Raw genomic sequence first — 26,676 nt, forward strand, 5'->3', positions numbered from 1 at the left:
AGTTGACTCACCTTGAACAGACAAGTCAAAGGTTGCCAGTTCGTTCTTTATCATCTCCTCACTGGACTTGACTTTGGGCTGAGCACTGGCTTTGAGGAAGTCAGACTTGCCAAACTTTGGCTTGTCTCCCTGGAAGGCACCAAACTCATCAGGGGCTTCACTTTGGTTGCCCTCAGAGCCCGCCTCCGCAGTGGCGGCGGGTGAGTCAGACTTCTCAGAAACAGTACTTGCAAAGTCCCCAAAGTCGTCTTCGTCATCAGCACGGCCTTGGTCACCAGAGCCAAAGTCAGCGAAGGCTTCAAACTTGTCATCTGCGGATGAGGCATCCTCGGCGGGGAAGGAGGTGGTGATCTTTGTTACAGAGCTGCTTGTGATGTTTTCAGTGCTGCCAAAGGTCAGCTCCTTCCTCTGTGTCGGGACTAAAGATGGAGGGGCTGCCCCTTCCAAGCCCTGTGGCTTTCTGACCTCACCGGGAAGACTTTCCTCCCGGTCTGACCAGTCATAGCTGGCCAGGGTGCTGAGGGCCGATGTCCCAAATGGGTCAAATTTCATGTCGTCTCCTTCTGTAATGACAACACAGACATACCAGTGGTTCCTAGGAATAGCACATATGCTGTCATGATAGTTGGTAGATTAATGAGTCTGCATGAGGGACTAAAATTTCTGTCAAATTATCACTTTGTCACCTATCTACAGTTCAAGTGATCTCTCGTTTCTTCCAATGATAACAATGATAACGTTTATTATATTCTAATCCAATATGGTTACTCAGGATTTTCCACAGATAACACTTTCCGTTGGAAGAAATAGTTTGTATGAAAACAGATGACCTTGGATTATCTATAGTAACCTGAAAATAGTTTTTGGAAACATATTTATGTTAGTTTTTGAAATGCCATTTCTAAATCCTGTGAGCACCCCAAATGAAATTCCATTCTCATCCAATGTACTGGAGTGGAGGCCGTGATCTCACAGATACCTCAAATTCTTGACAAATAAAACAAAAACTATCTTCTTGGCTAGATATTACTATATAAGTGAGAAAATATATTTTTTTGTAATTCGACTTTGTAACTTTAGTGGCATCTTGTGTAGCATCATTTATGCTGTATTGTCAGTTGTGGCAAGAATGAGATCAGACATATTGTAAAGGACCCCTATCACTATATTTTGTATTGAATGATGGGAAAAGAAGTTCTGCAATACACTGGCAATCACATGTGTCATTATTCAACACATTTATAATGGCAGCTGCATTGTAATTATACTAGCAACTGACTAATTTGTGTTGTTGTGACCAATGTGACATTGGAGTAATCATTTCTCCAACTCACATTTTTGGGAATTATCTTTAATAAATGATCTCACACATGCTAAACGAATTGTTATACATTTGTGTTGATGTTTATGAGAAGGAGATTACTGCTATCATCTAGTAGCAGACAATTGTTCTACTGTTGCTGTGTGATAATACTAGTTTTTCCTCATTTGTGGCAAACAGCTTTCCTTACAATAATTGGACATCTCTTTATACCGAAGGCAACAAGGATTTCATCTCATGACAGGCGTTCTACCAACATCAATAAAAGATCTTTCCTGTCACTACATCTGTTCTGTTTTTTTTTAATCTGTGTTGTGCTGACAGAACACAGTTGGTGATCAATTTCATCATGTCTAATACTATCTGACAGAGCTTTATACAGCTTGCACACATTTGTCTCAGTATTCAGGTCTACCTCTCAATTTCTCTCACACACTCACAAACACACAAAACGACCTTGCTGAAACCTTCCTATTTTGCGTAGCAGAACCTTCTGACACAAAAAGCAATTTGTGAAATTGACAAGGATCTAGCGCTGGAGGCCGTGTGTCATTAGATTATTTTATGGCCTCTCAAGAAAGGAAAGGAGGAAATAAGACGGTACGCATTTCAGCAATACCAACAGTAATATTTATTACGACAACATGAGTAGAGAGAAAGAGAGAAAGGTCACAAAGTACTGTGAAAGAGCTCTATCATTACAAGAGGTTTGTCAAACTAACACTTGTAAAATTAGATTTCAGTCATTTAGAATACAAGGGCATGCAGAGTCAGGAAAAAAGGAAGAAAACAAACAGCGAAAAGGTAAAACAAAGATAATCTGAGGATATAGAAGCAGAAACCAGAATGAGAAGGCACATTCACAGACTAAAATCAGTAATTCTGAGGAGATGACAAATTTGTTTAACTATTAGGATGTAAAAGCAACAGGTTGTTTTTTTTGTTTTTTTCTTGGAAAAGATTTGAATACAGAACACTTGAAAAGCCTGGTTGAAAAGATAATTCAAAGAACAAGCTCAAGGCAGGAAGCATTAACCCTTTGAGGACCTGTGGGGGAAATTGGTAGAGTGTCCCAAAATCAATGCTTGTTTGAGAAGATGCGTATAAACTGCACTTTAAGGACCAGTGAGGCGTTAATAGCCACAAATGAAGCCATATTTATGTATTTAGTCAATTATGAATTAAGATTTAAGTCCTGGTGTTTATTCTGACAGCAAAAATAAGCGGATGAGATCACAACATCTGATTAATCTGCATGTAAACATGATCTTGTTCAAGCACTCAAAGGGTTACAGAAAACAAAGAGGGCCATCCTTACACCTGACACCCCAGAAAGGGCCTTAATTACATCCAATCACAGATGCAAAAAAACAGATTTAAAGAGACAGTATCCTTTTTCTCTTGCTACAGTGATTGTTTGTCAAAGCAGGCTAATGTGCACAAACTCTTATGATCTCCTAAATAATAGCACATCATTATTACCCAAGACAACAATGTTTAGCTTGGAATGTTAACCTAAACTATTTTAGTGAACATTACTTACTTACTAAATACTGAAGGCTACATTTAATTTACATAGTTGGCAAATCACAACAAGATCAAGGAGTCTTTCTAGTCTCAAAATAAGAGCTCATATTCCTGTAATAAAAATACACTATTAAATCTGTATGTATACATTTTTCCTTCAATAAAAACAACTTGTAATACTGTTATGCATAAAATGGTATCTTGTATTATGTTCTTGTCAATTTCACAAATTGAAAAGGCAGGCACACTGCAGCAAAAAGCAAGGCAGGAAGGGTAATACTAACTTCATTATGTTCTCAGAGATCCGGACTGTAGAGCCACACATGATGAATTCATGCTATCACAGATAACGGTGAAAATGAAAAAAACAAACAAAACAAAAAAAAACTGATTCCTTTTGTGCTCCAGACTCAAAAGGAACCTCACAAAAGAAATACTGTCTCTTTAAGATTACGTGAAGTACGTACATGTCCAGAAACACAGTGCAAAGCATGGTGAGGTGCTCAAACTGCTCGGCCTGCTACACTTTTAAGAACAGGTTCGTCCTACAGTTCTCCGAGAACAAGAACATCGGATAAATAAGGGGTGAAAGGGAAATGTGGAGCAGCCGTTACAGTGGCATAAAAGCTTCTTGGGAATGTATTGATGTTATACTGGGCAACGTCTTTGCCCGATCAGTGGTAGCCTAACTGTTTTGCTGCAGCTCCATGAACTGTTGTTTGAACACATCGTCTTACTTTCTCAATACAGAGGGGCCTGTTTGGGTTAAACCAGAACTCGGCCGCTGTACAGAAACTGAAATAAGGCAATGAGGATGTTTACATTTATGATTTCTTCTAGTCAAAAAAAAAAAAAGCAGTTATCAGTTCCTTGGATGAAATGATATGATGGTATACTTGTGACCATTTGTTCAACTGATAATTAACTGATATGTTGTTACTGTTGTCAGGTGAAGACTTCGTCAACTTGTTGTACTTTAAAAAAAAAAAAAAGGAAATCACAAAAGTCTAAGTTGCAAGGCTTTCACCAGACAACAATTACACGCATCGTGTTACACTTATGAATGGTCTTGTGAATGATTGCTGTGAAACATGAACCGTGACGTGGAAGGTGAGATGCTCGATGAAAAAATGATGAGCACTGGAGAGGAGGAGAGGGAGCGCTGACGTGGACGTCACCTGATTGTTACGGAAATGGGTCTCGATTTACTTTTAATAAAAGGACCCGACAACAGGTGAGTCTTGTTTTTAGGTAAACTTTAACTCCACTTTCATGGACGTGAGGTAGGGGATAAAAAGCCGACACGCTATCATGGAAATATCTCATAACTAGAGGGCTATTTGATCCAAATAATACTGCATGGCTAGGCTGAAAATACTGCAGGGTATTACAATAACCGACAGACATTAAGACGCAAACACTCACATCCAAACACTGATCTGAAAACTGCACTGCATCCAGCTGTAATGTGCCTCACATCTCGACTCTGTCTGTGACACGATTCACTGTTGCATGCTAAAATGTCTTATTCACGTTTTCAGCTAATCAAAATTATATTATTTGGTTTATTCAGCACAAACCAAATGTCGACAGTTAAAAAGGTGAATGATAGTTTACAGATAATGCCACTAGTAAACTGCGGCCTATTGTGCCAAAGCTGTGATTAGAATAAACAAAGATTAATAATAAACAAAGTCACCGTTACGCCTTCCTGTACTTGACAGTATTCAGTTCAACCTTTCTGTTTGTGTCGCTCGATATGTCAGCAACACACACACACACACGCGCGCGCGCACACACACACACACAAACACACACACAGAGTCCGGCCCATGGAGACAAAACGTACACTGCGATGTCTGCCACTGCAGTGTAGACACAACTAACAGGAAGCTTATCCGAGTCACACAGACACCAGCCGGGGACCTCGTCTATGAACTATGACTGCCAACACATTAAACCAGGCACTCATCATTTGAAAATAAATAGAGATATGGGCCAGGACCTTTCTGTCATTACAATGAAATAAGCAGAGAGGGAGGGAGGGCAATATGGAAAGAAAGAAAGAAGGAAGGAACTAAAGGTTTAAATATATAAATAAATATATAAATAAATAAATGAATGGATAAATAAATAAATAAATATCTTGAGATGTTTGATGAAATGTAGAATGAATGATATGACGCATCTAATCTCATATTAAAGTCATGTAGTGTTCTGTCTGTCTTGAGTATTTAAACATATTCAATTCAATTATGACTTGCCCTTTGATCCCGAGTTTGGTGGGCACTGACGAGGAGAGGCCACTGCTGGCCTTGGAATTACTAGTGTGTGTGACCGGACAGGGCCTCACCAGAGCAAACGCACTAGTTCCTCACCTGTAGCGGGGGGCTGGTGGGCCGAGAGACCCGGCAAGTCCAGAGAGCTGTCCGACATCACGTGCTTCAGGTCTCCGCCCATGTCCGAGAGCTTCATGTCCAGCTGCACTGACAGTGCATCCTCTGAGTCGTCTTTTCCCACACTGCTCCCCCCGATGGACGGGAGGTCGAGGGACTTGACGGAGGCGGAGTCCTCCTTGGCCTGTTTGAAAGCTGCCACCTTGTCCACCAGGGTCTTTTCTGAGGCACCGAGCGCTGTGCAGAACTTTGAGGACTGGAAGTCGGCAAAGTCGTCCGTGTCGCTCTTGAGAGAAGAGAAGGAGCCTCCGCCGCTCTCCTTGGTGTCATCATAGGCCAGGCCTCCCTCCAGAGACAGCTGTTTAAACACGTCATATTTGTCTGAGCTCTGCTGAGGTCGCTGCTGAGTGGAGGTCTCGCCTTGGACCCCCGCGCTGCTCTCGCATTTAGGCTCCCCACCAGAACTGCCGAACGCCATGAAGTCAGCAAAGTCGTCCTGCGGCGCTGCCACAGCTCCTCCTGCTGCTGAAGCTGGAGCGGCATCAGAAGAGGAGCCAAAGAGGGCAAAGTCACCAAAGTCATCAGCCCCTCCCCCTGGGGGCTTAGCTCCACCTGGTAAGAGGACTAGAGAAGGGGGCACAGACACAGAGGGGAAGGTGCTAGGTTTTGTCTCGGCAGGGGCAGGAACAGAGGGAGCTATAGAAGAGAAAAGGTCCAGGTCTGCCATGTTGAGAGGGTTTTTGGGCTGAGAGAGAGATACTGCTGGCTGTTGCTGCTGTTGTGGTAATTGTTGTAAAGACTGAGAGTTGGGGAAAGCAGAAGGGAAAGCAGGCTGAAAGATCTTGGCTTGTTCTGATGGGTCTAGTGGAGAGACGCTGTCGGCGGTTTTAAAGTCTGTGAAGCCATCATCAGCGCTGACAGACTTGAAATCTGCAAATCCTTCCCCTGCGAACCAAAGAGAACAATTTAAGATATATATATATTTTTAAATATCATGGCAGATAAGACATAATGGGATACAGACAAAAAGAATTCCTCAGCCATGACTCATGTCATTGTACAATCCTACAAGAAAGGAAGCGAGTGGATTAGTTATGACTGTGTCGCGTTGTGAATGTTCATGGTAAACTTGCAGTTTTCTGATTAACTGTGCTCCTTGGACTGCAGAGAACAGCACACATCACTGCACAAACAAAGCTACATCATCTAAAAGAGGCATACATCCCCACTACCATGCAATGAGCAGTTCAAACTGGAGCAGAATATGAATAATATGCCATTATGCAAAGAAATATCCATCTTAACAAGATATTTTGTCTCTTAATGTCTAAAAATTCTTCTACTTCTAAGTGCCAGTGAAGTAATAGAGGCCTCCGGTGCTGCTCCAGCGTTTCTGGTTTTCATTTTTAGAAGTGTCAAGTGTATCTTTAAGCAGACAGAATAAGGAAAATACAGTAGATCTACAACTATGAAAATTATATTTAGGTCACATTTGACTAGCTTTATGTGTCCAGGTAAATACTGGACACATAAAGCTAGTCAATACTTTATAATATATAACTAATGTATAGCTTTATAATATATAAAAAAAAGATTTTTTCTTCTGGGACCTGCTACAACAGGAAAGTTACTGACACGTCAGAATGGTTTAGAGAGGACAGATTTCACTTCAAATAGGCTGCAAAAGCAAAACATAATAATTATATCAATTTTTACCCCTGAAGGGTGATGATTTACAATTATTTCCATTATCGATTAATATGTCAGTTATTTTCTCGATTAATCACTAAGTTGTTTGATCTATAAAATGTCCGAAAACGGTGAATAAAGCAGAAAATATTCACATTTGAGAAGCTGTAATCAGAGAATTTGGACATTTTTCCTTAAAAATGACTCAAAATGATTAATTGATTGTCAAAATAGTTGCCAATTCATTTTCTGCCAAACAACTAATCGATTAATCAACTAATCGTTGCATATTGGATAAGTTCAACAAGATGTGTCAGAATATGGGATATGGTGTACTTTACTAGATATGTGTGCCAATGTTAAAAAAATAAAGATTTCCAGATTTGCACATGAAGATTGTTTCAAGATCAGTAGCAACAATTTTAAATTGTAGTGACTGTCTCAACTAGCACAGATTACATACTGAGAGTTGTTTTATATTTTTGTACGAAGAAAAATAGATTTTAAGATTCAATAGTGAGTGAAAGTACTAGTTAAGATGGGTATTTTTTGCATCGAGAAAACTCCATATTCAGTATGCTTTAAAAACTTCAGCAGCAGTAACAGAATCCTTTTGTCTTTGAGCAACATGACGTTTGTATAAAGCACACAGAAAAAAAGTCAGAATACACTGTGGTATAATATATGCGTGGACTGAAATAGAGAATCTGTTCACACTGCTGGTGTATGGTGGAAAAAAGATAACTAATGGGCTCATCCGAGATGGAGCCTGACAATGCCAAGGAAAGGTCACCGCAAAGCATGACTTACTGGAGTTGTAAGAGCCGTCCCCATCGAAAACTGTTCTAATGAAACAGGGACGGGAAACACACTGGTATCAACACTGCAGGCTTGCAAAACAAGATTCAGTGTAAACATGGCACAAATGGTAATACAGCTCTGTAGCGACCTGACAGCTTTACCCGAGTTATAATACAATGTTTAATTGGTAGGAATCTCACTCTCCTCCCTACAAATTGCAACCAGGCTTTGTTTAAAGAGAATGTGATATTGTTCTTGAAGGTCTCTATTGTCCTCTAGCCATCTGTTGCTTGCAGGGACCATCTCAGAGCCCTCTTTGTCATTTGGCAAAGAGGCCAAAGGGGATTTGGCTCGGGAACAAAGATGGTGAAAAGAATGATGGGATCTGCTAACATGTATATGAACGCGAGTGTGTTTGAGGAGAGATCGCTGAGTTTCTTACCGACTGGTTTTTTGTCAGCAGGTTGCTCAAGTTGTCTGAACACACTGTATTTGTCTCCAATATCTGGATTGAAAAAAACATAAAAGAAGAACAAGGGGTAAAAATCCATCACCTGTAACACAGAGGCAGGTATTACCTTAATATAGTTTGGTAATGCACTGTATGTATTGTTCAAGGGCAAAACACGCTTTATAAAGTAGTAAAAACATTTCCTCTAATACTGAAGGCGCTCTCATTTAAGCTGCTTTGGATATAGTTTATCCGGTTTAAAGTTGCAGGAGGTAACCTTCAGGGGTCAATATTATTTTTGAGGTAATAAAAAATTCTGTATTAGTTGGATGAACAATATTTCAGAATCTGAGGAGCAGTAGTTGTTCCTCAGCTGTGTCGTGGTAAAATGTGCCGAAACCCATTTGAGTGATGAGACGTCTGAGGTGATGGTGTCGCTTTCTGCTTTCAATCAATCCTTGCCAGCTCTCTAGCTAGAAGGAGTGGGAGGTGAGTCATTCTCTGTGTTACTGTGTTGGTTTAAACGTCTGAGGAGCATATTTTTTCCCTCCCAAACCTACTTCGCTGAGAGCAGATTTAATGTATGAAATAAATGTGAATCTTTTTTGCCAAAGTTTACCCATTTTCCTGAGAGCAGACAAAGTTCCTAACATCCCGTACACCCTGTGTGAGGTATAGAAGGTACCTGAGGCGGGGGGTGTGGGCTCTGCAGGCTGATCCACAGACAGCTGCTTGAAGACAGCGTATTTATCAGAGGATGTGACAGAGACAGAGGAGGAACCAGACACTGGAGTCAGCATGGCAGGCGCACTGCGGGGACACAAAAGCTATAGTCAGAAATCAGGCAGTGAGGTTCAATAGTGGAGTTAAATCCCTGTAAGCTGCCTGAGCTGACTGAACATTTACCCTGGGTTAAAAAAGTTTGGAGAGACTTTTTTTCTCTTTTCCATTCTCTGTAGGCCTAACCATGCTGATGCAAGCTGGCGATACTTTTATCCATATATTTGCTTTATTTAAGGTGGTAGACCCTAACCCTAACCCATTATATACTATATATATCTGGTATATCAGATTGAAAGTCCATTTTATGAAATTTTTTAACTTATCTTTTCTACTCTCATGGCATACAAAGCTAAATATAAGCAAATGTTTAAATATATATTATAATCAAATGAGCTTGTACTGGTGCCATTGTATGATACAGAAAAATCAATAAGAAACAAAGCCGAACATGTATAAAAATCATACTTTACATTGTTTATGTAGCTGATCTGATAACACACAAGAATCAAGTGCTATGGGGAAGCGCTAAGCTCATTTTCCAGTGAAAACCAATTTCCTCAAATCCCTCTCTCTGAAGACATCTGACAGTAAGTTATGCCTGCCAGTTCGGCCTGGCAACCCTACATGAGCTTTTTCAGCCTCTCGTTTAATTAAATGACAATCTCAGAATTCTCATTACTTGTCTGAAACAGTCTGACTTGTATGTTTTCAGGGGGAGAAATATGAGTTTTTATAAAACTCTCCAGTATGCCACTTAGATAGGAGATAATTTAGTTCTGCCTTCTCTTTGTCTTTCAACGGATAATTGCCTTTCAGCTTCCCCCTCAGTGAAAGGACAGTCACTCCATACGGGCTTAGAAAGTAATATAAAGAAATGAGCCAATCTACTGTCCACTGAAATGAATTCATTAAGAGATGACCCAAACTCATTGTTATTCTGAGGAGGTTATTGGGAGATATTAAGACGATGTGTCTGACTATATCATCTCCAAGATAGACTGTACAAGACACAGATATTATGCAGAATAACTCTGTTATAAATAACCATTCAGGGCTGAATATTAGACCCTCAACACTGCAAACATTTACATCATTTCTTCAGAAAAGTATTTGGAGTGCAAAAGGGTAGTGAAATAATGAGGAACAGTGAACGTACTGTGTATATTTCCTATAATGTAGATTGAAACCTTCAGTGCAGAACTTTTACACATAAATGAACATTCGTTACATTCAAGCCTTTGCCAAACGAGTTCACACAATGCTGATTAAGCCTATCAAGGCCAGATAAATCTCTCTGTATTTCACAGTATACAGAGTTTTTAAATCTCACGTCGGGTTTAACATTCCCGCACTGGCTGTTTGAATACGCACCCCGAGACTTCCACCGGCCGAGCTGGCTAATCCAGTTAGCCCTCGGCTAACTCGAATGGGGACTAAATAATTTAATCGTGCGGCTCTTCTAGACTTTCCAAATCTTATCAGACTGAATGAATCAAATTCTGATAGTGAAATGAGTCATTTTGCGAGGGTTGTGTGACGCTCAAAACAATTTATCTGCCGAGTAGGCTACCGCGAAGCCTGTGACGTAAGCATTTGTTGACAGTGTTTTTATAATTACTCTCACTGCCAGAAGGGGGAGACAAAAGTTCTGCACTTCAGCTTTAACATAGGGTCATAACAGCTGGTGAAAACCACTAATTAAAACTTTCAGCTTTTTAATACATTGTTCAATATGTAGGCTAGAATTCAAATCACGTTTCTCAATTTCAGGATTCCTTCTCAGGATCTCATCAACACTCACACCTGTTACCTGTTTTGGTGTTGCGATGCTATGCTGGTGGGGAAACTTGCACTAGAATCCCCCTGGAACTCAGTGAAGGCCTGGTCTCCTGCTCCTGGCTTCGGAGCCTCCTGGAAGTCCTGGAAATCGTCGTCGTCGGTTTTGGTCGCCTAAGACGGGTCAATGTGTTAGTGAGTGAGATGTGAGTTATGATCAATAACAGGAAAATGCAGAGCTAAAAGCATGGCCGTGTTACCTGTGCAGGAGGGAAACTGGCGATGAAGTTAGTGTTTGTGGGTGCTTGAGCCGGTGCTGCGGGTGTCATCGCCATGACTGGTGGTGCAGGTGTGGGCATGGCCATGGAGACGGGGGGCTGGGCCATCATGGGTTGCTGGTGCTGGGGCATGACGGGAGCCATGGCCATGGCCAGGGCAGGAAGGTTGGGCACTGGTGGAGATGGGAACTGACTGAGGATTTCCACATTCATTGCTGGGAGGCCACTCTGAAACAAAGTAAATAGATTTTAAGGATAAGGCCAGTCAATAAATCCAACGGAAAGGGCAAAGCTTTAATATTTCATCATGTAATTTGTGAGAATCTTATAAATATGTAAAATGCAGATTTCAATTTCACACATAACATCCCAATGTCAATTAATTTACGAAAGATCATTAAAGAGAGAGAGATCTTGAGGGACATCAGAACACAGTAGCTACTCTGAACCTATTTTATCTGTTGGCACTGTATTGCATTGTATGTATTCACTGAACTAGGAAAAAAGACTTGCATATATATTATTCAGTAAAGACAGATTCCTTTTGAACAGATGTCACTCAAACTTTTTTTTCACCACACAAGAGAATGCTTCTTGTTGTGCTAGTGTTTTAAGTCTCTTGAAGATTTACATCACCAAAGGTGTCTTATTATTCCTCGCATGGAAGCCGTGGCATGCAGTGTTTCGTGAGCTGCCTGCAGATTTGCATACTCCCAGGGGTGGTGGTGACAGACCCGGGCTGAGGATGATAAGAAGCCTCCTGCCAAACTCTGCTGAGGGGGGCTCAGCCATGTTTTCGGCTCACGAGCCCTGGGCTGATTCACAGCGCTGACTCTTTCTCCTGCTTTCCAGCTAAGCTCGTCTAATTTCAGTGTAGAGTTTGTGGCGAGGCGCCGGGGAAGCAATGGGAGGTGATTAGTGAAGTCGTTTTAAGTGGATAATTTGTCTTGACGCCAGTGTTTACCTGCGCCACACCAATTAGTGCAAGTACAGTGTAGAGCTCCTCCTTGGTCAACATGCCAGGTGTTGTGCGGTTGGCGGATGCCCAGATTTGCCCCAGTGCTTCCCTGGGAAGACCTGATGACATTAATATCGGATAGAGCTTGGCTGTGTCTATCCCTGCCGGAGTCATGGTGACTTCGAGAACCTTCTTGAACATTTCTGAGTACAGAAAAACAGAGACAAAAAAAATTCAGCCATTAAATACTTAATTAAACTTGAGATCAGTACAGTGTAGTTTCATTTCTTTTAACAAAACACAAATTAATGTCATGGCAATATGAATACTCGGGAACGTTATACTGGCCATTTTCATGTGTAAATGTTTACCTGGGACGAGGCTGTCATTGTAAACCCAGGTTGGCATCATGGGCTGAATGTGCTCTTGTTGTGGGTACACGCCAACACCCGCTGTCACAAGCAGAGAGAGACACACACACACACACACACACAAACGCACACACACACAGTTAGTTGTTTTAGCAAAAGCCTTGCCCAGGCATACGATTTGCCAAGCCTCTTGGCAGCTGAGCCCTGCTGGTATCCAGCTCAACAAAATCATACACCTGATGTCCGGAAGGCTGAGTGCAGATGTAATGCTCCCCTGCACTGAATCACAAGCATCCTGTCTCGTCAGACATTGATAAATCAGTCTGTTAGGTTTTTCCAACTTCAAGGAGAGGGGAGAATGTGTTTGCCTTGTAAGAAAAATAGCTAAAAGTCTCATTCAACTGTTGACATCTACCTTAATAAAGTTATTTTTCCTGCAAATAGAAAAAAGATATTGCATGCTTGCATCCCTAACACTGTGTCTGCAAAGCATATGTTTACTCAGGCAGCCACTTTGAACATAATACTACCCTCAGTCTTGGGCAGTTAAATGAATCTTATTACAAATCTCCCCAGTCTACATAATGAGCCTCTGTATTTCCCTCGATGACACCAAGGACACAGACAAACAAATAACACAAAGGAGTAGCAGAGTGGCATGCACAATCAGCCTTGGATTATGTTTAGGCCCCAATGGCACCTGCCAGTCCATGCGCATCCTGTTAGACCAAAGCAGTCAGCATGCGCCAGAGGTCGTTCTCTGAGATGGTGTTACACAGCGAGGGAACAGACGGCAGCTCATTGAGTCAGTAGGTATTACCCCAGGACCTCTACAGACACAGTCCATTTCCACATTGTGTATAGAGAGCGCCAACATGAGAAGGCCCTCTGATGAGATTTGGCCTGAAGAAATGGAGGTATAAAGCGGGCAGAAATAAGAGCAGAAACTTGGCTTAGGAGAGGAAGTACGGACACTAGGCAGGGTACCTAGAAGACACTGCCACTCCACAGTAATCCCACAGGTAAAGAAAATGTGTGATTTCATTTCAGGCTGCGATAGTCTGATGCCCAGTGCTGAATGTGGTATAAACCAATTATGACCCAAAGAAACAGAAGAGATTAAGCTGCTGTAAGAGGTACAGAATTATGATGTTGGGGTTAAAAAAGAGTGAAAATATTTACCCAGGACAGAAATAAAACTACTGCCTAGAGGATGTGTTAATACTGCAGCAAAGCAAGGGAGAGAAGAAGAAGCTGTGAAAGTCTAATAAACAGGCATTTCTCTCACCACTGTCACTACTGGTTTGAGGGGACGAGTCAGCAGCTGATGGGGGGGCGCTGGGTGCTGACACCGGGGCCTCGGGTAGCCTTTCTGCGACGAAGACAGAACTCAAGTCCCCAGAGGCCGCAGCCCAGTTCCTGGCTTTAGTGCTGGACTGAAACTGGGTTGAAACTTTAGCTCTAGGACCCATTTCAGCCAAACTCTGCTTGGATTTAAAGCTAACCTGGGCCGTCTTATCACCCGTAAGATCACATGAGGAAAATAGCTTCTCTTCCAAGGACGGGCCTAGAGGGGGTGAATGAGGAACAAACTTCTTGATAACATACTTTACAGCTATACACAGAAATGCAACTTTCCTCTTCTCCTCAATATAAATTGGCAATTATACTTGCTGCTATACTTGTATTTATATTTAGTTTAATGTCATACAGTATTTCCTGTACTATACATGAGGTTTTGTTCCATTGTTGCCCTGCACATGGTGTATTAATCCTGTGCAACCAGACTTTTAATTTTTCTAGACCAATTGCCAACATCAAATTTCTGATGCAACCTGCAATTTTGATTCTACAGTATCTTCTATTGTCGCAGGCAGACAATCCTGAGGCCATCTAATCTGCTTACCCCAGATGCCAAACAACAAGGTCAGAAATGTCTCAAAGGATTGAGATGACATCGATGGAGCGATAGCTGTTGCATCTCTCTGTCATATCATTCATAGTTGAGAGGCCGGGAGCTGTCACAGAACAGCTGCTCAACCAAGAGATTAGACAACAGATGACACGAGAGCTACAGCCTTCTATCACCATAAATAGATTCAGGATCGATGGTGGATACAGATACCACATGGTTAGAACTCTCTAACGCACACAAATTCCTACATGCTCTCATTTCTAAGCAAGTTAGGTTTTTTTGCAGGTTAAGCATCCTTGCTGATTGCTGAGTTTGTTGTGTCTGGTAGCTTTAAAGGTTTAGGTAATGAGGCCATCTGCTGTGCTGGCTGCATGCTTTCACACTGCAACAAAGGCCAAGACCAAACCCAAAAATCTGGAGGTACCAGTGAAAACATTCAGCATCAGCAATAAAAGCAGCTCTACATGTACAAAAAAAAAAATCCTCCAGATTATTCAAAGTGTAAATGGTTGACTATAAATTATGAGGATGGGAGGGGGAGGTGTCAACAAAGCAAAAGAAGAGTTACCTTGGAATGTAGATTGGGAGCTGGTGCTGTTGACAGCAGAGTGTTGGGTGGCAGTGGGAATGGACACAGAGGCAGGGAGGGACTGAGGGACGGAGGAGGAGGAGGAGGAAGGGGATGAAGGTTGGACTTGGGCCTGAGAGGAGAGGTGTAGGTTTGTGGAAGGGAAGGCATTTACAGGACCCTGAACAAAGTCACTAAACTCGTCATCTTCCTCAGAGAAACCTGTCTTGGGAGAGGAGGACAGAGGCTGGACGTGGGCCTGAGAGGAGAGCCCGAAGGTGGAGGAAGTGGATGAGGAGGAGGAGGGGAGGGAGGCAGGGGCGTCTAAAGGCCCCTGAAAGTCACTAAACTCGTCATTGTCCTCTGTTAAAGCTGGGGGGAGGGAGTGAGTGGTGACAGACGGGTGTGATGGCGATGAGTCTGCAAAAATGAAGAAATAATGATAATGGCACAACACATGACACACACACTACAATGGAGAATGAATTAAGGGCTGCACATCACAAGAGTGAGATAAAGACTATTTTGTGCAAGATCAGAAACTGTAGAACAGCAAATTAAAGCAAAATCCTGCCATGCAGCATTTCACTCTTTAATTAATCTACTGATTATCAATTTTCCAAACTGTAGCATTTGTTTAAACATTAACCCCAGAATAATGACTCTTAAGCATTACCTCAGGCTATGTTTGATGAATGCATGCCTACAATTTTCTGAAATGCACAAAAATAAATTAAGTGGGGGGATATCTACAGTTTTAAGACACTGGAAAAAGTTCAGGAAGTGAACGCTGACGTCCACAAACAGACACTGTTTTGAACACAGATATAAAAATTGTACAATAATGACAGGTGCACAGATGAGGTGAGAGACTGAGTAAAAATAATAGGATAAAAAGAAATGTGATCAAGAAATTTCCTATTTTGGCTCGTCTGGCTGCCAGCTGGGCAGTCATCATGCTGACCTGCCTCTCATCCAGTTATTGTTCCTAATCAGAGGCGTTTCAGCAGGGATACAGAGAGCAGATCTGCTGATGTAGAGGAACAACGGGAAAAATACCCGGGGATAACAACTAAAAGCTTTTATGTGAGGGTACCTGGCTTCTTGGTCTGTGATGATGGAGTGGGGTGCATCTTCGCGTCTCTGCTGAAACCGTCCAGGTTGCCTTTGATTGCCTCTAAGGCATCATCCCGGCTCTTCTCCCCTGTCTGAGAGCGAAACAACAGTGAGTTACAAAGATGAGCACTGGACATGTCAGGAAAATAGCGAGATAAAGAGGATGTGGGGAGACTCACCTTGGGTTTGACACTACTGAGCAGCCTCAGCTTCTGTTTCTGCTCCTCGAATTGTCTTCTTTTCCTGTCCTCCTCCAGCATCTTCTGCTGCTGCTCCAGACGTTTTCTGTGTGTTAGATAAAGTACTGACATTACATGGAGACCCAAGTAAATATTACTCTAAAAATAGGTTGTGAGCAAAATAAAAATAGATTTTTTTTATTATTATTAACACAATTAAGAGGTGAAGACACACACTATTTACTCCAATAGATATATTCATTAAAATAAAAGAGACATGAAATGGCCAAAAGTAAATAAAACTCAACAGAATGGGTTCTGAGGGGAAACTGAGTGAGAGTTAAAAAAGGCAAAAACCTAATGTAGTTTAATCATTAAAGAAAAAAAAGGAGTGGAAGAAAAGAGAAAAAAGAAGGCTCTTTAAAAAAAGAGTTGGTCCTATTGGCTCTAAATAATGGGGCTCACCAATAAAATATGAACATTTTTGCCCTTTAACATAGCAATCATGACCACTGTTTAACAACTTATATGACTTTTTTTTCTTTATGTATATATACACACTGTATATATGTATATATAACCTGTATTAATGAAATGTTGGATATATACATGTTTGGAAATTATAAATATTTTTAAAGGTTTAGAAATAATATTCTCCACAGTCAATATAATACATTGGGGTTACATTTAATCAGATATTGTCACTTAAGCCATAATGTTTTACATATAAATATAGCATTTAGAATCACATCATAGACATTTTTCAGTATTTTCGAAGTATTTTTCTCTTTATTAGACAGTAGAGAACTGCCAATCAATAATAAAGCAATAACGAGGCATAGTTGTATGTGTAGAAACTACCCAGAAAAAAGCCTGGAGATGTAAAAGAGGGAGGGGGGGACTAAGTCCTGGAAGGGGAAAATGGACCATAAGGAAGGGAGCATAAAGTTATCAAATCAGTGGTCAGTTCTGGAGCTGAAACTGATTCAGTGTCCAAGTAAAGTTTTTTTTTTTCTGGGGAATAATTTAAAAATATAGTACCTTTTTTCTTTTCTGCACAAAAACTGTTCTGTTTTTTTTTTTTGTCCACTCATTGTTACGCACATGAACTTCAAGCAAACAGACACAAAGAGGAACCGTGATGTTGTAAAGATGTGTGTAAAGGAGTCTTACTGGTGTTCCTCAGCCATTTGTTTCTGCATGTCTGCAGTATACTGGGGTCCAGCAGGTCTCATACCCATAAACTGTGGCTGGCCCAAGAACTGCATCCCGGGGGTCTGCATCCCAATAGCCATCCCACCCTGTTAGATTCATCAGACATACAGACAGCAGCTCAGAAATCTCATTAGTATTCGGGCAGTGACGCTCCTTTCACTTGATATTAAATGCTCTCACTGAGGGAAAGCAGTGCAATTCAGAATAATGTTAATGGACTAAAGTCTTGTTAAAAAATCACCAGGCTGCTATACATTCCTGTTAATGTGCTGATGTTTAAAAATGTTTGAGAGCAGATGAATTTGAACAAACAGAGCCAGAGGAGCCCTTAACCTTGGCCTCCAGCTAAATGAAATTAATTAAATCAATACAGCACTGTTTCATTATTATGTATTCATCGATAACACTCATTACACCTGCAAGTTTGTTAAAAATGCAGATAACTGAAGCGCTAAGAAACTTAAAAAGCAAATAAATAAACACAGAATCCAGATAATTGCTTCCAGTTTTATTAATACTATAAAGGTATTATAAAACTGTATCTGTCCAACATTAAAACACACACACACACATACACTGACCTGCATTGGCATGGCTCCTGGAGGCATCTGTCCCCCAAAGTTCATTCCCATCATGCCCTGCATGTTAGGCTGCATGACCTGGACCATAGGGAAGCCCTGCTGTTGCTGCTGCTGCTGCTGTTGCTGCATGGGCACCATGCCTGCAGGAACACACACACACACACACACACAACACTGTTATGATAAAGTGTAGACATGGTGAAAAATAGTATATTCAATTAATATTTGAAGCGTGACAGTAGGAAAAGTTAATACAAGTCTGGAGTTTGGGAAAAAAAAAAGCCTCCAGAGTCTGGACATGATTCAGTCTTACAAATCAATTTCCTGGACAGCTGGAAAAAGACACGGACTCAGCAACAACCAGATCTGTTTTTTTTTGGTGACTGTTGTGACAACTTGGAGCAAAACAAGAAGAGTGAAGGGGGGTGGAAAAAAAATGGAAAATTGTGTGTTTGTTTTTGCAGATGCTGTGTAAGCTTGACAGCCAGAGATGAGCAGCCAGCTCTTACTGGTGCCTCAAGATGATTCACCATGTTAGGGCTCAACTGGTGCTGAATAAATGACTTGTTTAGGAGGCTGCAGACTTTCTAATTTGTCTGACTGAAATGACATTGCTAACGGGCGCATGTAATGACCCCTGAGAGACGCTTGTCCCAGCGGTGTGTGGATGGTTTATCAGGAGTGTTGCTGCCAAGTCAACAACCTAAATATATAATAATATGACACACACAAACAGCTAAATGATACATCTGAAGCCCACAATGCACAAAACTGGGTGTGAGTAACAAGGTATGAGCTCCAACGTGACATTTCCTTGCTACTGCATACTTATGCCTCTTGACCTTAAACAACAACGCTCACTGTTAACAGAAAATAAGAAACAAAATAGAGATCTATTTCTTATCTTTCATGAGGAAGCCCAGTACTCACATTACTAACAGCCCACAAGGAAAGTTTTCATTCATTTGTGTCATCAGTGACTGAATGTTGTTGTTTTTAATCTATTTTTAAGTGAATTTGTACTTATTTTAGAATAAATATTTCATTGTTTAGTTTTATTCTAATTGAACAGAATTTAAAAATCACAATATTATTTTGCAAAACCCTTGTCAAGCTTTAAAAGTCAAGACAGAGCATGGAAACATTTTTATTATGATCTTGTTACAAAGCTTTACCTTCTTTTTCCTCCCTTGCTCTTAAAGCACTGACATTATAAGCCACTGGTCTGCTGCATTTGTTTGGTTTCATATTTAATTATATCTCACTGATTGCATGCAACTTCAGAAGAAAAACAAAAAAATCACAAATTATTTCCATTCAGCTGGCTGGCTTTGAATGAAATGGAGAATATCTCAAAAAGCTGTGTGGAGAAATATAGCGTGAGATAGATAATGCTGATTTGAGAGTGACTCACCTTGCGGCGGTCCCAAGCCCCCTCCAACAGGATACATAAAACTGAAGGGGGGAAAAAAAGGAAAACCAGGTTACGAGATTCCAAGGTTAAAGTCACAAAATGATAACAGATTACTGTACGTCAGCGATGACATCTCTATTCGAACTCATGATGTGAGAAACAGAATCCTGTCCTCTGCAGCATACGACGATACAGAGTAAGATTTAAATGTGGTTTGTAAAGCATCATTTCATACAAAAGCAGTTCAGAGTGCTTTACATGATAATAAAATAAGAGGCAAATACATGATATACACACAGTCAATATAAACATATAAGAAATGTATTAATAAATAAGTAAAAGCTACTTCTTTAACTGTGCTACTTGCAACCAAAACATGTTTACGTGAATGAGATATGAAACAGTTTACAACATGTTTTTTTTTTTTTTTAGAAAATTAGTGCAACTATTTCACCTACAAATGGTCCTTCAATTAAATTTAGTTTCATTTTGTATTAAAGTGTATGAGGGGGGACCCAAAAATGACCGGAAGCCATGGATAGCACAGGAGTAAGGTTTAGTTTTCTGATTTATTGCTAGACAGTGTAGCTCTACAGCTTGGTGAACCTAAAGTTGGGACTGAAAGGGAGAAAACTCGGGAAGAAATGCAGGAGGCTCTGGACACAGTGACAAAAGATGACAACAGGAAACGTTTCCAGGAATGGGAGAAGTACCGGGACAAGTGTATCACATCCCAAAGAGAGTGCTTTGAAAGGGATTATAAAGGTATTACAGAAAGATTTATAATTTTTTAACAATTCTGAGAATTTTTGGGTCCCCCCTCATTCATGTCTGCCTGTACTGTAGTTCCTATCTAAAAAAAAATTATAGGATCCATATGAATTTCAAATAACACAACTGAACAAGAAATAACGTAATGTTTTTTTTTCGTCGTTTACTGCTTTGTTGAGTCGGATCACATCTGAAGGTGAGTATGACGACAAGCACTACAGTATATCTGACAGGTAAAAGAAAGACAGATTCAATATGAGTTTGCTGTTGCTCAGAAAGGCGTTTTTTTTTGTCACTTTAAAAAGCAGCAGTAACAGATTGAGCCTCTCCATTAGCCTTTGTCCTGAAAACTAAGAGTGTTTTCAGTTTATTCATAAACACCAGGCTCAAGGTGAATTTTTCAGACACCGATCCTTTGAAATTTTAACATCTATGCCAAATAGCGGCAGAATTAACGCCAGACACTAAACAGGCAGGTGAGGAAACATCGTAGACACGCTGAAGGCAACTTGGACTCTAGTCGCAGCAGCTTGGTCTGCGCCGAGAAACCAGAAGCCTCTGAGAAATAATCAGAGGAAGGCTCTCTTGCCAAGTCTCTCCCTCCTCGGCCGAGCCAACACACACAGGCCTACAGCTATTTGTCAAACAATATATTACAACTCAGTTACTCAGGCTGGAACCGATGATGCAGAGACAAACAGAAGAAAGAGCCAGCAGGGCTTTCTGCTACCCGCACTGACTTCAAGCTAGACCTGAGCATCACTAATCCAGCAGGTGAGCGACATAATGCTGCTGTTAACTTCAGTACTGACACAACAACTGTGCTAATAAAAAGGAAGCAGGCAGCTCTCCTCAATCAAGGATTAATCGTACATTAATGTGACATTTGTATAGACCCCAAAGATAATGTATAATTTATAAAAGCACAAAATTGAAAAACGCAGCAAATCGTCACATTTAGACGCTGATACCTGCAAACTGACTTGACTTTTTTGCTAAATGACTTAAAAGATTCATTGATTATATAAACAAATAGTTTATATAAATATGCAAAATTTCTGTGCACAAAAATATTATCAAGCCAGTAAATAAACTTTAAAGCTGATGTAATAAAAATGAACGATTAGCTGAAACGATTACTGGATTAATTGATTTGTTGATTGAAAGAAAAATTTTAGTTATCAATTAATCACATCAGTGATTTTTAAAGCAAAAAAACACCAAACATCTTCTAGTTCAAGCTTTTCAAATGTAATGATTTTCAGCTTTTCTACATTTTACATCATTGTAAACTGAATATCTTTGGGTTTTGGACTGTTGGTCAGACAAAACAAGATATTTGAAGTGAATTTCATCTTATTTGAAATTTATCTTATAATTGTCCGATTGATGAGGAAAATAATCGTTAGTTGCAGCCCTATTAATGATGTATCAAATGTCTATGTGTAGAGCTAAAGGTGTGTGTCGTAGTGATGATGCCACAGAGAATCATCACCTGACCTGCAGTTCAGGTGTTTGAGGCTCTTCACCTCATTGTTTTGGTGCTACATCTTTACTGTTTTGGTTCACTCTCACTGCTCTCATCAGCAGCAGCAGGCAAAAAAAACAAAAACAAAAAAACAACTGCTTTATCGTTGCTTGTCTGTCTTTTATTTCAAACATGCACAGCGACTGCAGATAAAAAAAAAAAAAACAGCCACTTGGTAAAATCTGGCACGTTTACATCATATTGATGTCAATTTACTGTACAGGCACTGTTGGTGGTAATAAATAAAGATGTGTGATATACTGTAAGAGGGCAGCTTCATATATTGAATGAGATGATATGAAAACCTTTATGGTGGCATTTCTAATGTTGAAATTGCAATGATTCAGTGTGTGTATACATAAGCTATTCAGGCCACATCGACTGAATTTGTTTTGCTGAGTCATAATTTCAAAACATTTAACCAATAAGCAAACAGAAGAGGATAGCCTTCACATAGCACTGAATGATGTAGTCTGTCTGTGTTATCTTCAGTGATGAAACATCCCTCACATCTGCTCCCTGTAAGATTTGCAGCTTAAAAAGCTTTTACAGGAGCACTATAGCACTGCTGCCCACCATTCTGCAGCAAATAACAGGTCACAGTTGAGCAGATTAACATCGAAGGAGATAAGCGGCCATAGCAGCAGCTGTGGACACCAGGCAGGCCGATGCCTTGTAAAAGGCCTGTAATCATCCGACAGCTATCATGAAACTGGTTTGAAAGCTGGGAGACAGAAGGCAGGGTCACGAGACCCAGCCAATGTCATCATCACGGAGGAGGCTAAAACTAAAATCATTTCAGCTTATTCTGAAACTGCAGAAAATACAGACAGACTGGTGATGTGACAAACTTAATGACTGTCACTGAACCCATTATTTCTATTCCGTAAGATGTCTGGCATTAATATTCATCTGATTTGGTTCCTGTTAATTGATTGTGATCATGTGGCCAAACTCTATCCAGGTACCCAGTGAAACACATTAATCAAAAGAAAGTGGTTCTTCATTAATGTAGTTAATTACCAGCCGCTGTAGCCAAAAAAGATTCCTGTCCTGCTACCAAATACCAAACTAATTTATCTCTGAACACTGTGACCTGAAATAAATTACAACTCAGGCTGTCATAGGTTAATTTTAATGTGTTTCCATGCTCCCCAGTTCTCCAAAATGACTGAACAGATTATATATTATAGTTATAATTCAACAGCTGCAAAACACATCGTATAATACACTCTTGACCTGTAGGATATTACATCAGGACATCATCTGACATTCATGAGGTCAACTCTGTAACAAACAGTGTAATCACATGCACTGATGAAGACAGAGACATTTGCACAAAGCCATCATCACCTCATTGAATCGATATCATGCATCTCTGTCACAGTCAGAAAATAAAGACAACAGCTAAGCTTCATTACATAAACTCATTATATTGATATATTTACCCTAAACACCGACAATGTTTGCTACAGGTGTCAAGCAGGATTTGTACACTGCACTACTGCTCCACCTCCTGGTTTTGCACTCAGGCACAAGGCTGTGTTTTACTTTATTACTGCTGTATAATCTGACAGCCAAACACACTGCATTGAAACTATCCAACACATTTTCTTTTCTTTTCTCATCCATATATCCATCATATTATGCAATATAGTATTATATTACGTAGAGCTGCATCAATTTGTCAATCAACAGAAAATTAATCTACGACTATTTTGATAGTCAAATGATCGTTTCGGTCATTTTTGAAGCAAAAATGTCAAAGGTTCTTTAGGTCCAGCTTCTCAAATGTGAGGATTTTCTGTCTTTCCTTGTCAATAAATTTATATCTCAACATTAGTCAGACAAAACAAGCAAATTGAAGACATTATTGTGGCCTCTGAGAATGTTTTCAACATTTCGTAGACCAAATCAAGAAAATTACTGTCAGATTAAGCGCTAATGAAAATATAGTTGTAGCCCTAATATTCTGCAATATTACAAAAATGTGAATGTGCTACAGATAACAGATGCACCAAGCGAAGAACTGTAGCTATTTTTACAGGTCCGAATTCAACATGAGGCATATAAATGTTATGTATCTTTTTATCATTCGTCATTAGCCAACACCCTTAGATGAGGCTTTATCAGCACCAGTGAAAGTGAAGTGGTACTGGCTATGAGTAGCTGTGTGGATAAATTTGTCTATCATGGCATATTGTGATATGGTAATTTTTTCTGGAAAAAAAAAAATCAATTGAGGAACTGATACAATTTGATCACTTAACTTTTTTGGTCAATAAAATGTCAACATGATGTCTTCAAATGTTTTGTTTTGTCCACAACTGAAAGATATTCAGTTTATTGTCATAGAAGACTAAAGAAACCAGGAAATATTCAAATTTGAGAAGCTGGACTCAGAGAATCTGAACATTTTTTTCTTTAAAAAATGACTCCATCGATTATCAAACTAGTGGTCAAAAATGGCAACTATTCGATTAATCAACTTATTATTACAGTTCTAAATTAAATACCTTACAGATCACATTGATGAAAAAATCATAAACACAAAAATCCAATATCGCCATAAAACTACAACTTCATTTGCATCATTGCCCACAAAGCTGGTCTATTACAACCACAGATATCACAGTGCTAGCTGCCATGGTTTGAAGTATTGATTCAGTATTAATGGTAACAGTATGGAAAAATCTCTGACTGTAAAAATGTATGTCATCATAGTATTAGCACATCTCTGTCCGATAATTATTCCTGCTCAACTAATTTAGCGGGGAAAAAAACTATCTATAAATCTATAACAAGAGGACTGACGCTCTTCATACAGGCATTAAGTCCGCATAAGACAAGCCAACAATACTGACTCCAGCCAACACACTTTATGGCACAAGTCAATAACTGCCTGTCAGTAATCAGCAGGATGAAAAGCACACAAACAACAACAACTGTCTCCAGGTCTTCACATTACAGCTGCCTTCCCAGTGTTTTTTTTCCTACTGCACACACTCCTGTAAAGCCTTGAGGGCTTTGGTTTCACCTGTGGTATCAGTGTCCCCTGACCAGTCAGGATGCTTGTAGCTGGAGCATATTCATTATTCAAGCAGCTCGGGCTCAGCTCATGAAAGAACCATGAGCTGGGCCTTTTTCCTTCTCCTCTGCAGACCATCACACTCCTTTAATTAGATACCTACACGTCTCCTAAACATGTACAACTACTTACTGGATATAGATACGTGTGTGACAGAGTTGATTATGTGATTGGATAATAAAGTATTTATTACACAATAACGCAGATCAGTTTGAATCCTGAAAGGGGGTTGAAACACATATCAAGCCTCTGCAGCTGTTGTGTCATAAGAGGAAATCATAGTTTATTTTTGAAAGATACTCAAGTCTCATTAGCTCCTCCTTCTTTAGCAGTCAAAAGTGTACTAAAAGGATACTAAATACGCCTATAAAATATTAAATATAAGTGGGAAAGTCGATATATAGCCAGTTACTGACACTATCAGCCGTCAACGGGCCTCTCTGCATAGGTGCTAGCTATTTTCTTACTAGTGATGTGCATCTCTTTACAATAAATACCATGCTAGCTCCTGTATACCGCTAGCTCCAAGGATAATAACTGTTATGGAAGACATGTAATGTAAAATTTGTTAGTATATTAATGGTGTTACATTATTTTTTGGTCCACTCTGAGCTCTGACAGGCAGCAGCAGCACCAGCTAGCTAACGTTAGCTGTGACACCTGACAACCAGCCATCTCATCTCATCTCCCTGCCTCGACAACAAAACCAGCCTCTATCGCTGTATTCGAGCTCCTTCTGAGCCGTTAATGTGAGGCTACGCGGCTGTCAGAGGCGGATATCACACAAATGAATGACATTTTCCAGACACAGTTGATTTTAAAAGGCTAAAATACCTGCTGCCTCCACCTGATCCTGGCCGCAGCGCCATCTTGATAACAGCAGTCACCAGTTGGAAGGTGACGTCAGCAGTGACAGAGGCAGTAAACGGATGATTGTGTCCCTGAGTGTTGTCTCTCAGGCGCAGCTGGCTGTTGACTACCAGGCTGTTCATCGAGTTTCATCTGTTAAATTATTATATTTGGGTTAAAGAAAGGACTGTCTTAACCCTTAAATCCCTTGTCCTTTCCTTCCCTACCCCCAGCCTTTATTTCTAACCTGAAACTGACTTCAGCTCGGTCATATTAATGCCCTTTTACCTGTGAAGAAGAAGTATTCAGATGCTTTACTTTAAGGATGGGTTCACAGTTTTTAAGTCTGTCTCAAAACAATGTATTTAAAACTTATATATGAAGCTAATATGAAGCTTCAGTCATTCAAATAAGTCAAATTAAGTAAATATTTGCAATGTTACAGTCTTTTTAGTGCCAATACCTCTTTTTGTTACTATACTTCCCCAGCAGCTCAACAGGGAAACACTGTGTGAGGAAACACAAAGAGGGAATTTGATGCTAAAAAAAGACTCTAAATGTGGCAGATATCCACTTGACATGACTAACTCAGACTGTTGAGTGAGCTTTAGATAAACTTTTAAATGCATGTTTTGCACAAAATGACGGTTTGGACACACTATGGATTTTGGCCTGTTGTTTTAAGACAGACTTGAAAATTTTTGAACCTATCTTTTAAGTAAAACTGCCAATACAGCAATGTAAAAATACTCCCTTACAAGTACAAAACATTCATGACAAATCCTACTTGAGTAAAAGTACATAAGTATTAGCAGCAAAATGTAGTTAAAGTATTGCAGTAAAAGTAGTGGTTTGGTCCCTCTGACTGATATATTACTATATATGACATTAGATTATTAATACTGAAGCATCAGTGTGTAAGCAGCATGTTACTGTTGCAGCTGCTGGAGGTGGAGTTAGTTTGAACGATTTTATATACAGTTAGCTAGCTTAGTCCAGTGGTTCCCAACCTCGGGGTCAGCCCCTCCATAGGGTCAACAGATAAATCTGAGGGGTTGTGAGATGATTAATGGGAGAGGAAAGAAGAAAAAGTAAACAGGA

The 26,676-nt window shown here is 40.1% G+C and overlaps 1 protein-coding gene across 5 annotated transcripts in view; it reads right to left on the bottom strand.

The window, feature by feature from the left end:
- Positions 1–25,629, bottom strand: part of synrg (synergin, gamma) — a 36,585-nt gene extending 10,956 nt beyond the window's left edge. For 2 of the 5 annotated variants that reach the window (XM_044353237.1, XM_044353236.1), the window contains exons 1-16: positions 25,561–25,629; positions 19,340–19,380; positions 17,926–18,065; positions 17,303–17,430; positions 16,130–16,235; positions 15,931–16,042; positions 14,835–15,254; positions 13,640–13,918; positions 12,352–12,432; positions 11,987–12,183; positions 11,005–11,250; positions 10,779–10,918; positions 8,871–8,995; positions 8,177–8,239; positions 5,227–6,189; positions 12–563 (exon numbers count right to left, since the gene is read on the bottom strand). In XM_044353237.1, coding sequence (XP_044209172.1) covers positions 12–563; positions 5,227–6,189; positions 8,177–8,239; positions 8,871–8,995; positions 10,779–10,918; positions 11,005–11,250; positions 11,987–12,183; positions 12,352–12,432; positions 13,640–13,918; positions 14,835–15,254; positions 15,931–16,042; positions 16,130–16,235; positions 17,303–17,430; positions 17,926–18,065; positions 19,340–19,380; positions 25,561–25,595 — 3,628 coding nt within the window. In that variant the 5' untranslated portion in view covers positions 25,596–25,629. The remainder of the gene's footprint in view (positions 1–11; positions 564–5,226; positions 6,190–8,176; positions 8,240–8,870; positions 8,996–10,778; positions 10,919–11,004; positions 11,251–11,986; positions 12,184–12,351; positions 12,433–13,639; positions 13,919–14,834; positions 15,255–15,930; positions 16,043–16,129; positions 16,236–17,302; positions 17,431–17,925; positions 18,066–19,339; positions 19,381–25,560) is intronic. The other 3 variants (XM_044353241.1, XM_044353240.1, XM_044353238.1) reach the window with 2 other exon arrangements.
- Positions 25,630–26,676: the final 1,047 nt, after the last annotated feature.

This window comes from Thunnus albacares, chromosome 6, assembly GCF_914725855.1.
Source record: "Thunnus albacares chromosome 6, fThuAlb1.1, whole genome shotgun sequence".
Lineage (NCBI taxonomy): Eukaryota > Metazoa > Chordata > Actinopteri > Scombriformes > Scombridae > Thunnus > Thunnus albacares.